This window comes from Arachis hypogaea, chromosome 13 (assembly GCF_003086295.3).
Source record: "Arachis hypogaea cultivar Tifrunner chromosome 13, arahy.Tifrunner.gnm2.J5K5, whole genome shotgun sequence".
NCBI lineage: Eukaryota > Viridiplantae > Streptophyta > Magnoliopsida > Fabales > Fabaceae > Arachis > Arachis hypogaea.
In genome coordinates, this window is record NC_092048.1 from 139,672,492 (window position 1) to 139,687,193 (window position 14,702).

A 14,702-nucleotide genomic window follows, 5' to 3' on the forward strand; every position below is an offset into this window, starting at 1 on the left:
TAATTGAAAATTCGGTGAAACTATAAATATTCAATGAAAGATATTCCTATTCAATTATTCTAAGACATGAAAAATATTCCTATAATCCCTTTTATTTTGTCACTATCATTCTTTTGCTTATTTATATACAAATTGTACCAAAAATACTTTCTCTTTTTTTTCGACTTTCAAAATACCTTATCTTAAGAACCTAAAAAAAAAGAATGGATAAAATGAAATAGAAATAATAGTAATAAGCATATATAAAATTCAGTTTTCATTCTTCAAGTATTCATTATGATAATGCATCCAGTTTACATAATAAACTTTACATTAATACTTAAGAGCATACTTATCTAGTTTGGAATTGGAGGAATGCATCCACCAATTGATATTGTATACAAATAAATAATAATCGATGTAAAATAAAATACTACAATTTTGTATGTGCCTTTTAGTAAATGGGCAAAAGATTATCACTATGAAAATCCATGCTATGCCTAATGAATGTAAAATTGGGTGACTTCAATTCAATATGTAATTACTCATGCCTGTCTAAGAACTTCTCTATAACGACTGAAAATGCCGCAAAGCCAACACAACCAGCACATGCTGCTTTTGGACCACCTACAATCACAAAGCAACACCAAAGCATTCTGAAACAAAGATAGAGAACAGATTTTTAAACTAAACAAGAAACATTTAAATCTTAATTGAAAATAGTGTATTCATGCCACATTGCAGCCCAATCTTAATTCATACCACATTGCGCACGGTATCTCACTCGTCTTTCCTCTATTTGGCGCTTTCTCGTCAGAAGTTCATCCTTCGCTCTCTCCTTCTCGAGCTCTTTCCTCTTCTTTTAATGCATTAATCTTTCGCTTCTTTTCCTGGATGAGGTTCAGACAAAACACGAGAAGAAACATCATTCTAAATATTGGAATTCATGAAGATGAGTTGAGATTGATATAGTTTTGTCATCAGTAGATTTACCTATCAAATACTTGTTCGGAAGGAATCATTGCTACATAATTAGCTGCTACCTGTAATTACAATTACAGTTACATTACACAAGGTATATTACCAAAGGAGTGCGTATAAAAATGAAGTTGCATTTTGTTAGATACAAATATGTTTGATTACACTGAGACAGAGATACAGAGAGACACAGCATGACAAAACTATTGTCTACATGTCTTACATGTTGCTTAAAATGCGAAAGTGTTCTAGTTCTATATTTCCTTTTTCAACGGTTAACTTCGAGCAGAATAGATATTATCTATCTCGTATTGCATATAAAAAAGAACTGAACAAATTAGAAAAAAATTTCACACCTGAAATCCAACTGGGGGACTAGGACCTTGTCCAACTTTAATATCCTTATATTGCAAACCTGATTCAGTAGTTACCATAGGCACCTTCATTGCATAAAATGTTCAAAGTCAACATTAGTCATTTAGCTATGGATATTCCAAGTAAAATCCATTGATACCATGGTGGTCATCGATCAAGGGTCTTAAAAATGTGAATATTAAAACTTAAGTGCAATCACATAGATTGGTTATTAACAGATTCTTTGCATGGTGCACAAATTCTTTGAAAATATAAGAATGTCTGCTATTCCTTTAAGAATGATAGATTCTATTATCAAGAAAGAATAACTTAGATACTAATAATGCTTTAAATTTTTAAGATTTATTTGAAGAATTTCTCTTAAAAAATAACTAACATTTGAGAAAGGTGCTGACTAACATTAGTAGAAATAGGAGATGCAATGCAATTACATCAAATATCAAAGTATTATTAGCAATTTACAACAACCAATTGTAATGTCTTAGCAGAGAAAAAAAAAAAAGAAACAGAGAAGGAAACAATGTATTCTCACCATACATTTTCAAGCTCCTTCTCACAAGCTTCATCACATAGTTTCGGCTTATCTTTCGGGGGCAAAGCAGCTCCTTTGGCTTCCAATGAACCAACAAAGAGGCTTGAGATTCCCAAAATCAATCCAAGAAAGTCTCTCCGAAAATTGGTATTAACCATAGCAGCACATTCAGTTGTATCTGAGGTCTTTGCTTTTACCACCGATCTTCGGTATTGCGGAACCAAGCATCGAAGCCTGTTAGCAGCAATGCCTTGAGGATTGCAGCCCAAACTTTTACAAGTAGAACCTGTATGCCTCTATGACAATGATCAATTAAACTCATAATCAATTAATTATAGATAACATACATAATCAAAACTCATAATCAATTCAACTCTCTCAAAGGCATTTAATCAAACACCTTATCTCCAATCTCACCTCTTTCCTTATTTCTAACATAATCAATTAATTACAGATAAAATACATAATCAGAACTCATAATAAAATTTTTTTAGCACAATCAAAACTAATTTTAGTAAACTAAACTTCACAATTAGATCAATTGATTCTCTTTGTCATTCAGAATGCTGGTTACCTAATAAAATAAAGTCAAATTATATACAAGTAGCAACAAAAAATAAGCATAAGCAAAATTAGAGGTATTTAACAATTAAGATTTCTCAACATTGAACCTGAAGCATTAGAATCGGGAGAGGATGCCGTTTGACTACTAGTTATTTTAAGCATAACATTTCTCCCGTTCTTAGTGTAGTGGGAAGAAGACATTATTGAGAAGAATTATTATCCAATGCTAAAAAACTAAAACAAAATTCTATCATCACCTGTTGTTGCAGAACCAGTCCAGACAGCAAAACGCAGAGTCAAGGAGCGGCAATTTGAGGCAAGGCACTGCGAGGCGCGGTGAGACAAGGCGGGACGAGGGGATGCAATAGGCAAGGCGGACGAGCGGAGGAGAACAGAGCATCTGTGGGCGACGCAGAGGGACGACGACTACCCAGCGACGGACGACGACGACGCCTTGGAAGACGCCAGCAGAGTACAACGGAGGAGAAATCCAATTGAAAACTTAGGAGAATAACCTAGGAATAGTTAGAGTTCTTTAATTTTGGGGACAAAAATATAAAAGATATTTTTGTATTTTATAAAAATAGAGGTGTTTTTAATTAAATTTTTTTATTAAATTATGAGAATATTTGATTTTTTAATAAAATATTCTGTTATTTCAAACGATTTTACGACGGTAATGACTGAATTAAAAAAAATTAACGTATAAAAATTCAATTAAAAAAAATATAAAATTCAATTAAAAATTTACTATAAAAATCAACAGAATAATTAAACCTTTATAATACCGTCATCGCTCATTGTCGCATACATGAAAAGAGAACGTGTATCACAAACCGTGAATGTCTTGGTTGACTTGCTGGTGATGGAGGGGATATTCCATATAAGACTAACTCTATCTTACTCAAAAATATTATTAAACTAGTTTAATTTAATTCTATCTCCAGTGCAGAGTGAATGGAATTAAAAGTAAACGCAATACGTACGTGTTGTTCCTCCTAAGTCTCTGCAATAATAAGTTAATCAATAATATTAGCTGTACACTTAGCAGTACAAAAATAAAAATTAATTATTAAAATTAGTTATTAATATAAAATATATATTAAAAATAAAAAATTTAATTTTAATATATTATTAATATAAAATAATTTTATATATATATTTAATTATATAATGTCACATCAATAAAAATAATTATTTTTTATATTAATTGCATGAATAATTATCTAAAAAAACGATACAATAGTACTATAAAAATGGATGACACCACTAGTTCGTCCTTTAATTTATAAATTCTAACATGCTCAACTTAATACAAAAAAAAAAAAAAAAAAACTGAAAACAACTGAAGGGTATAAACAGTTATACGTTATAGAATCGAAATATCCAATTATATTCCGAAAGTGCTCAAAATGTTGTACACAGAGCGCAACTAAATGTGTAGTTTAAGCAAAGTGCCATCTTATCTATCTATCAATCTATGTCGTCACCTAACCAAATGCACAGTTACTACGTTGCAATAATAACCCATGCCATTAGCCTCAAATTCCACATTCTTCATCATCACCACCACCGCCACCACTAACACTCTCCTCCAAAGAACAAAAGTAATTTTAAGCTTATTAAACAAAAAAATTACAAAATTCACGTGTAACTGAGAAAAAAGAAAAGAAAGATATAGAGACGAAGAAGGTATTACAAAATGTTGGTTATGGATGAGAATTTGTTATTGTTTGATTTTCTTGCGAAAGACGACCTCAGTGTCCAAGCCGAAGCCATCGACGTTGCGAACTTGAAGGAGGCGTGAGTTCTTGAACAACTCCACGAGAGGCTGCACGCTGAAGAGGTCGTTGGCGGAATACTTATCGGCGCGGCGAGAGAGTGCCACGTGGAGGACGCAGATACCGTTGGGCTTGAGCGTGCGCTCAATCTCTGCAACGAATTTGTGAGGGTAGAGAGCGTGGTCGAAGACGTTGGAGAATTCAAAATCGAAGGTGTCGTTATCAAAGGGTTGGTTATGGAAATCGCCTTTTACAACGAGGGGAGGGAAAGGAACAAGATCTATCCCGATGGAGTCGGTGACTCCCACGCGCCGCAAGGCCTCGACCTCCTGGCCGACGCGCGCGCCGATGCAGAGAGCCTTGGAGGCGTTGTGGAGAAGGTGTTTGTCCTTCAGTTCTTGGAAGAAGCGCGCGAAGACGGGGATCTTGCGGTTCCAATCGCGCGTGGTCCATACTTTCCGGAGCTTAGGGTTGAGGGTCTTGTTGAGCTGGTGCTGTATGTAGGCGTCGTAGGAGGTGTAACCGGGTCTGATTTTGAGGCCGGCGGCGGTGGTGATGGTGGTGATGGAGGTGGAGGAGGGAGGAGGGTGGCGGGGTTGTGGTTGGGAGAAGAGGTGGAGGAGGAGGAGGAAGGGGAGGGAGAGGAAGAGGGAGACGAGGAAGCACCTGAGGATGAATGAATTGGCGGATGCGATTTTCATGTCTTTGGTTGGTATTTGATGTTTCTTCTATTTTTGGTGTTTGACATGGGATTGGAGGGGCACTGAATTTTGAAAACCAGAGAGAGATGTTATAGGTAAGAACCAAAGAAAGAAACAAGAAATAAAGCCAAACCAACGGAACTAACTATGGATATTGTAAACGACTCATGCATTATTGTTTCTTTATTAAGATTCTATTCTTTTTTATTCTCTCAATTATCCACATATTCTAAAATTATTTTTCCTTTGATTTAAAAGACTATTTATTTATCATTTTAATTAGTAAAAGAGTGAAATCCGATCCATAATCCATACCGTCTTTATTCTATCACTCATATCGGCTGGCTGTTTCTAGATGTGAAAAACATATATGATAAATCCGCCGTTCATTATGACGAAGAAATGCGGGCGTGGAGGGTAGTGCGCATGCAGTGAATCACGGTGGCGTTGTTGCTTCGCTTTTACTGTTGCTTTTTGCAAGTTTTGTTATTATCAACTAACCAGCCTATTTTGACCTTTTTTTTTAAAGAAAAAAGAAAGAAACGAAAAGAGAATGCTGGACCATGGATGGATTTTAGAGTTAATGACAAAGTGTCCTAGCTTACACCTGATAGTATAGAAAAGGAAAAGGGAATTTAATAAAGTATTATTAATGGGTCCAGTGCTGAGGCGGCAAATTAATTATGTGACAAGCAAGCTGGACAAAGCCATGATTGTAGGGAGTTAGGAGAAGTGAGGATCAAGTCAAAAATATACATGCATGCACTCATTCTTCTGCGTCCATTCAAATTAAAGAAATTATAATGCCATAAGTATATATATATAGAGAGGTTAACATAATTAAGGTATACAAGCCTTATTCTTGATAGGACTGACTGATCACGTGAGTTTATTAGACTCACTTGTATCTACCAATTAACAGAATTTAGTTGAGCGAGCAAGAACAGCGATAGTTACATGTCCAATGAGTTGCAGCGCAGTCACCATAGCCAAAGGCCAAAGCCAAAGCCAAATTCATAATGAATTCATACACACGTCCGGAGCTAAATTTTTTTATTTTTATTATTACCAAAAGCAGAATAAGATGGAAATGGTCTCGCTCTCGTGTTGAACTTTCGCATGATCTTGTTATGTCACATTTCTTACTTAGCTAGGTCACACCTTTTAAATGGATAGTTAAAAATGCATGTTTGACAAGTAGGGATGGCAATAAATAGAATACGGTAGGGTTTAGAGTCCTCCCTAATCTTACTGCAGGTTTATATTTTTATATAAATTCAATTCTAATCTATTCGCGAATTAAATCTATTCGCGAATTAAGAATATTTCAACTTTAACTCTATCCGTTTTTAACTTGTAGGTATCCAACTTTATCTGCGAGTTACAAAAAAAATGCAATATTATTATAAAAGTTAACGATAATTTAAAATATAACTAACCTTTATGTAAAAGAAATATTAAATAATCTTTTTTTAGTAGCTATGGATTTTTTATATTTAGTAAAAAGGTCTTTGATTTAACATTCATTTAAAATATAATTTTATACAAGTATATAACATATACATATATAAGATATACTGATTGGTCAAATAAGGTAGAAGCTCAATCCGCACCATATCTGAACCGCACAAAAATTCTACCCGCACCATATCTTATTCGCTGTGGATCGAATTAGCAACCCTATCAAATCAAATAAAATCGAATCGAGATGAGTAAGGTGTATATTGTCACTCCTATTTACAATAGCTTACGTTAAAAAAGACATACATAACTAAGGTCAAGCAAGGGGGCGGAGCCTCATTCATGGCAAGGGGCAATCACCCCCTTAAACTTTAATTTCTTTCTATAAATTATAGTTATGTTCTTTCAATGGCTTTTATTTTATTTGTTTGGTCAGAGCCAACAATTCTCTTTTCACTTTTTCTTCATCATGAAAAAGTTTTACACTCTTTAAAAAGGATTTTATTTTTTTATTTTTTGAAACACGGCTAAACACCAAAAGACACGTTAAAAAAGATTTATTCATCTGTCCATATGGGTTGCTGCGGGATTCGAACTCTTGACTAGTCCAAATTAGTTCTATATCTTCTTTTTTTATTTCTGTAATTTGCACTATTTTTTTTTCATGTGCACTACCTTTCTATTTTTGGAGCTTCAATGTATATGCCAGATAACCATGGAGAGACACCAGTGAAATTTATTTGGATTAATATGAGAAAACAAAACAAAAACCAGTGATTCTTAATAGGCGTGTCGCAAAAATCTGTGAAATTGGACTGTTATAGATAGAGCTTGTGGGCCTCCTGTAATTTTGGGTTTGTTGGGAGCTATTTTGAAATTGTTTATTTTGTCTGGCTTTTGATAATAATTTTAGTTGAATTTTGAGTCCATCTAGATTATTGTTATTGCATATTCAAATTTAGTTTATACAATAATTTATGGACAAACCTTTCAATGGAGTTTAAATTACTAATCCTTTATCGGTTAAGAAATCAAAATATTTACATGATTAATGACCCAAAAAATATATTTAAATTAATAATCAAATTAGTCTCAAAAAATATGATATTTTTTAAATTTTTCAAACTCTATTAACAATTTTTAATTTTTTATCAATTGCAATTTTTTTTTTTTTGTGACAACACATGATGATGAATTGTCTTCAGCCATGAGAACATGCTTATCAAAATCAATAAATAGTACCTGGATGAATTAAGTATAATGTTGGTCTTCTAATAGAGACTAAAAATTTATTTCGTTTTCGACCTTTTTTTTACTACAAAATAATTTCAAAGGTTTAACTTAATTTTAAAATCGTTATTTTTATCAAATTTTTAATTTTTATTCCAAAAATACCCCTAACTATAAAGAAATAAAAATAAAAATAAAAACAAAAACATTGAATAAGGGAGAAACTGGAAAGGGAGAAAGGGGGAAGGATCTCGCTGCTCATCGTTGTTTGGTGGTTGGATCTCGCCGCTGCTCCTCTAGGCTCGGCAGAAGTGTTCGATGGCGGTGGATTTTGGTTCGAGACAAGAACAGGGCTATTGTTGCTCGTCGTCGTTCAGTGGCTAGATCTCGCCGCTGCTCCTCTGGGCTCGGCGAAAGTGCTCGATGGCAGTGGGTTCTAGTTCGAGGCAAGAACAGGGGAAGGCTTCGGTGGTGAGTCGAGGGAGGAGAAGAAGTCGCGATGTGACGGTGGCACTAAGGTAGCGCGAAGAGAAAAAAAGAAAAGGGTTGCGGCAGTGTGATGGCGGATCGGCACTGTGATGGCTGTGATGGCAATTTCGGGTGGCTCCACTACAACAATATAGATTATTTTTTAGGGTTATAATGTGTAAAAGAAAATTAAAATTTGTCAAAAAAACAAATTTTGACACTATTTTAACTATGAAAATATGTTAATAAAAGTTTTGTCAAAAATAGTATTTTTAACATATAAGCGATTGTGAAAAAAATTTAAATCTTATTTTGATAAATATTGGCTGTCAAAAATAATTTGTTAGAAAATTTTGAGAACATATTTTCTGTGATACTTATTAATTGTCAAAAATACTATTTATTTTGATACTTATTGACTATAAAATATTCTCAACAAAAAATTTTAACAAAGAATGAGATGTGATCTTGAAACTAAAGAAAAAATTGAGATTTTGAAGATAAAGAATGAGTAGTATAATCCTAAACTGAGAGCAGTGTGATGTCAAAATTAACAGAGCCCAAAGAAGAAAAAAAAATAGTAGAGTAAATTGAAAACAAATGAGTGTCAAAATTGAGGAGTAATTTTCTACGGTCAAATTTTTCGTCAAGAAAATATAAAAAATTTGACATTTGTGATATTTGTCAAAAATATATATTAATTTTGACATTTAATTATGGTGTTAAAAAATAAAGTGTCAAAATAACACTATTTTCTTATAGTGCTTGTCGGCTTCTGCTTCTGCTTTCATTTTGCTTTTACTTCTATTATGTTGTTGATTTTTTATTATTGTTGCTTCTAGTTATTTCTGCTTCTGATTGATTATATTGTTTCGTTGTTGTTGTTGTTCTACTCCTACTCCTATTTCTGCTTGATTACATTGTTGATTCATTGTTGTTGTTATTTTTGGTTCTGTTTCTTCTTGTGCTTGATTTTTGAGAAGAAAGGGAAAGTCATTTTGGTCTGAATGACAACTTTATAACTAAGTTAAATTTTTTGGACTATTTTATAGCAAAAAAAAGGTTAAAAATAAAATAAATTTTCCACCTCTATGTTAGGAATCAAAATCATACTTAACTCTATTTAAATGTCTCTCTTCAAGAATTCATGCACGCAAATTTTTATCACCTATTTTCCAATTCATTTTGCATTTCACTACGATTTTTAACCTTCTCTTGCTAAAAATAGTACTCATAACTACTTAATACAATTCGAAAAGCAAAAGTTGCAGCCTCACTCTTTAATTTTTCATTTTAACGGCGATAATTGATGCAAATAATAAAATTTCAGAAGATATCTAAGATTGAGGACTTAATATAAAAACGAAAGCATTATGTTCCAGCCTTAAGTAATACTATGCTAACATACTTCTCATTTTCATTAAGTAAAATCCGGATCATATCCAATATTAAACATTTTCTTCTATAAATATCTATAAAAGTTGTATTTATCTCAATAATTTGACCTATTTAAAATTTGGTTGGATACTATTAAGTCGTAAGAAAAAAAATATTTTTCATTAGTTATTAGAATTTTTTTTTAATAAAATATTTTTGTTTTTAAAATTTGTTAAAAGTTTTAAAATATTCTTAAATTTTATTTTATTTTAATTTTGTCCAAAAAATTTTCAAATTGCACCAAATATATTCTTGACGGCTAATTTTTTTAAAAATTTAGGAACAATTTCACAAGAACAATCTTTAACAGAAGTAAACTAAACATAATTAACATGCATTATTATTGGATTAGTCCTAAACTTTTTAAAAATTTAGCTGTCATTGGTATATTTTGATGGTAATCAATGTCTAAGAGAAGGGGGTTGAATCTTAGCCCCCTTTTTCGCTGAATCTCAATCTCTGATATTTTAAAGGAACTTCAGGAGATATTTCTGTTTTTATCTCATAACAAGTCAAGAGACATTTTCTTTTCGTCTCGTAACGGGTTAGGAGATATTTTTTATTTTTGTCTCCAACGCAACAGAAATAGAATAGGAGTAGAAGAGAAAGAGAGAATCACACCCAAATGTATCATGGTTCAGCTGTTAAGTGCAATGCAGCCTACATCCAGTCTCCCTCACAACAGTGATGGAATTTTACTATAATAATCAGATTACAAACACCAATTCTTTCCTAGGATCTACCAAATCTTATCTGGGACAAATCCAGATTCTATCCCCAAGTCTGAACTTGACTTGGACTCCTATCAAGCTTTCAATCACAAAGTGCTAACCCAACTTGTAAGGAAATCTCCTTAGGATCATGACAACAAAATAGAAATTCATACAATAAATTTCTGAGTTAACTATGACTTTTTCTTTAACTCTCTGTCTTTTTTTACTCATTGGCGTTTTCTTACAAAATCTCACATTTTGTCTTTTACCAATGAAACACAGATAGACTAACTGAGAAAAAGAAATATTCAATGAAAGTCATGAAGGAAAAGAATAAATAGCTCAAAGAGTTATGGAAACACAAACGTGTGTTATCACTCCTTGATCTCAACCCTTGACCTTTCACCTTTATTATAGAAAGGGAAGTTTTCAAGATTGAAAACTTCTTCAACACATGTTGGTTCTCTTCTCCCAATACACATGCAGCAGCGGCATGACAAAGGAGAGAGAGAGGGTAGAAGCAGTAACTAAATCAAACATGCAACCCTACCTTCAATCTTCTCTTTTAACATTTTTCTTCATACATCTTGAATATGAGCCGTTGAACTTTGCTTTGACTCCAAGTCTTGATTCTAATCCATGCTAGCTTCAAACTTTTCATTTTTGCTTCTTCCAACTTGGACTCAGACGCTATCTTCTTCACAAAAATGAAAATGAATTTTTGCTGTGCGTTTAAGATAGATTTGCTTTATGAACCGAGTCCTTTCTTTCCTTTCATGACAACAAAATTTTAAAGTCTTTCTCCAAATCTTTTCTTCTGTAAAAATAATCTTCTTTTTTCTGTGTTTTCTATTTTTTCTTCTTCTATAAAAGAGTGATTTGACAGAAACAAGAGACAGGAGAGAGAAAAAATAATAACTTTCGTATGGAGAGAGAAGAAAGAAAGTTTTTAGTGGAAACTTTTAATTACATTAAAGTGAATTGAATTCTCACTTCCTGTGACTAAGAAATTAAATTAAGTTTAATTTTCACTTCCTGTTACCAATACATGGAGTCAGGTTTTAGACTTTTTGATTACCAAGGAATGAATTTAATTGAATTGAAATTTGGGTTCCAGTAACCATGTCATGAAGACTTTCCAATGAGAGACTTGTGGACTATAGGAAGCTTTGGTTTCTTTCTTTAATTCATCATGGGCTTTGATGGATTTGGACTTATTTTGGATTTCTTTCCTTTTTATCATTAAGCCACCTGATTTGATTAATTTTGCCCAAAGCTTAAATTTGTTCCATGATTAAATTGTATTTGTTTAACTTTTGGCCCAATATAAAATTAAATTGCTTGCCTGCACACTTGAATAAAAATTATCAAACAACCTATTAGAAATTATTAAATAAAATACTTAATAATAATTTTAATAATTTTTTAATTTATATTTTAATAATGTTTGATCATCATTTCAGTTTTCCAAACTCAACATATTTGATCTAAATCGAAAATTTTAGGGACAAAATTAAAATAAAATAAAACTTAAGAATATTTTAAAAAATTTTGATAAAATTCAAGGACAAAAAATATACTTTACTATAAAAAAAATTTATGAAAAATATTTTTTGTTTAGTGTATTTGACAATATTTAGTAGTAAAAGTAAAAGTACTAAAAGAATAAAAAATATCTTTTTTAAAAGTTACAATTTAAATTTTTAAATATATTTTTTACTTAAAAAGAGATATTTTTAACATAATAAATAAATAAATAAATATTTTTATATTATTTTATCTAAATATAATTGTTAAATAATAAGATATTTAAACATAAAATTATTTTTATTTTTAATTTTTTTTAAAATCACTTGAAAAAATCGTAAAAAATGACCTAAACAATCCCTTATAATATTTAGGTTTAGGTTAGATTAACTTTTAAAAAGTTATTTATTTTTTTAAAATATATTTTTTTTATAAACAAAATTATTTTATATTTAAATAGCTAAAAACATCTTTTATTCGTTTTTTTCCTTTAAAATGATATATGGTTGATTTTTTTAAAAAAATATATCTAAATTTATTTAAAATTTAATAAAAATATTTTAGTTTTAATGAAAAATACTTTTTTTTTTACTCAAATAAATTAACCCAAACTAACACTTATGTTTATTTATGTTAGATAAGTTTAATCCAACACAATGACGACTCAATTTTTTATGAAGCTTTTACTAGTCATAAACTCATAATTAGATGAGCATTATCTACTAAGTTACTCTCTAAAGGTTGCTAAAAACATCATCAGTTATTACCAACTTGGACTAAGCAAGTAGTAAAAGTTTGGCCCGATAATATTTTCTTAATAATTAAATATATATTTATATTTTTTCTATAAATAAAACTTCATGTATGATATATAATTCGAGTAAAGTATATAAAGAACATGAATTTAGATTAAAATTTTTTATTGTTTCTACTAAAAGAATTAAAGAATAAAAGTATGTATTATTATTGTAGTATAATTCTTTTTTAGTGTATTATTATTATATTATTAAAAATTATATTTAAATCATATTATATATTATAAAGATATTATATGAGTATATATATATTTGTGGTGTCTGAGTTTATGATCATATGATATAGAAAGTAAGAGGGAAACAAATTCTGAGATTTAAGTTAACTGAAAGACTCAAAAGTTTGTTGAGAAGTGAGAACAGAACACTAAGTAGGAGGCATGTCCTCCCAAAGACTAGTGTCTAAGTGTGGTGAGTCAGTTACAACCCGTACGTCGCTTTTGATTTTTTGTGTGGGAGTGAGAAATATGTATGATAATAGGGTGTGAGAAAAGAGGTGTTTTATTTGGTTATGGAATGACACAAATTGGAGGCACCGATTTATTTGCATTGTTTTGTTTTTTAAACAAACAATCACAAATCGGACGGTCCGATTTGTGATTTCGAAAATAAAAAAAATTTTAATGTTAAAATCGGACCGTTCCGATTTTTATTTTAACAAATAAAAAAAATAAAAAATTTATATAAGAATATAAAGAGACAAAAAATAAATTTTTTCTTAAAATTTATGAAAAAATATATAAAAAAATGAGACACGGTTATTATTTACGACGAAAATTAAGATGGAGACACAAAGATTTTGGGATTTGGAAACGAGAAAGTCATGCTCCGTCAAAGCCCGCTCAAATACAGGATGGACCGATCTATCTCGCTAAATTAATATTGGTTCGACTTACTACCTCATACTGTCAAAAAGTATACTAGCGGGTTGGTGAACTAATCTTTTTTTTTTTTTTAAAATACCTAAAATAATATCACTCTAAATCTCAAACACATGTAAATTACAATATTAACCATAATAATTTAATAAATCTCAAACATAACAACAATAAAATCTAAACACATAATTTACACATAAATTTATATCAAATAATCAAACTACACTTAAACTAAATACACAATATAATCCATATAAATCAAAACATAAATCAATTGGCAACTTCAAAATCAATAAAATTTGAATCTACTTAAAAATTGAAATACCACCTCGTCTAACACTTTAAAAAATCACATCTTCACCTTCATCTACAATTAGATGAATACCCAAATTTAAAACTAAAGAAATAGATAATTAAATAGAATTAGTGATATATAGTAATCAAACAGAATCAATAATCAATAATCAAACAAAATCTTCAAGCATCAATGTATCTTTCACAAACAGAAAAATAAAAGAAAAAATAATAAAATAGTTTACTAGTTATTAGAAGAATAGTTTGCCGTTGCCGAGAGAGGCAAAGACGAGTTATGAGAGAGGAGAGATGAGTGCGCCACTGCGAATATGAGGAAGACAAAGGTGACACAGTCGTAGAGAGAGTCAAAGAGGAGAGGTAGAGACGAGTGCGCCACTGCGTATGTGAGGGATACAGAGACGTGATGCAGTTGTAGAGAGGGTCGGGGACGAAAGGGAGAGCTGCGAGAGAGGGAGACACCTTCGCCGGTGCGACTGTGTGAGAGAAGCACCGATGCCTCCACTAGTACTCTGAGAATGCGAGAGAGCTTGAGAGACGAGAGTGAAGAGGGAGTTTAGGGTTAGGAAAGATCGGAAGAGGAAGCTCAGGATTATGGAGACTCTATTTGTATGAAATCCTACTCTATTAGTAGTGATTTTTGACATTTTGTATTGATATTATGTTTAAAATTACTAAAATAACCCAAAAAATGATTGTCCCTTGTCTTCGCACGTAATTTTGACAGTGTATTTTTGACAAATTTTTAAAGTTTAGTAAGTTTAAAATATTGTCTGATTAATTTTTTTGTTTTTGCTGTTTTAATCTGTGTTGCCATTTATAATTTTTAGACTTTTTTTTAAGTTGGAAGTGAGACTCAAATCCAAAATTTATAGATAAGATAAAAAATTATACTATTTGAGTTATAGCGTTTGGCTTTATAATCCCAAAATTAATAAATAGAAAATTTGTATT

The 14,702-nt window shown here is 31.1% G+C and overlaps 2 protein-coding genes across 2 annotated transcripts; both read right to left on the reverse strand.

The window, feature by feature from the left end:
- Positions 1–741: 741 nt before the first annotated feature.
- On the reverse strand, positions 742–3,222 carry LOC112783528 (peptidyl-prolyl cis-trans isomerase FKBP16-3, chloroplastic-like). Its single transcript, XM_072210945.1, has 5 exons — positions 3,217–3,222; positions 1,870–2,160; positions 1,314–1,397; positions 973–1,022; positions 742–869 (listed from the first exon to the last, which is right to left on the reverse strand). Exons 1-5 carry the CDS (start codon positions 3,220–3,222, stop codon positions 842–844), a joined length of 459 nt encoding a protein of 152 aa, XP_072067046.1. The 3' UTR covers positions 742–841.
- A 568-nt stretch (positions 3,223–3,790) lies between these two features.
- LOC112792157 (uncharacterized) lies at positions 3,791–5,069 on the reverse strand. The gene has a single exon (XM_025835281.3). It carries the CDS (start codon positions 4,908–4,910, stop codon positions 4,155–4,157), a length of 756 nt encoding a protein of 251 aa, XP_025691066.1. The 5' UTR covers positions 4,911–5,069; the 3' UTR covers positions 3,791–4,154.
- Positions 5,070–14,702: the final 9,633 nt, after the last annotated feature.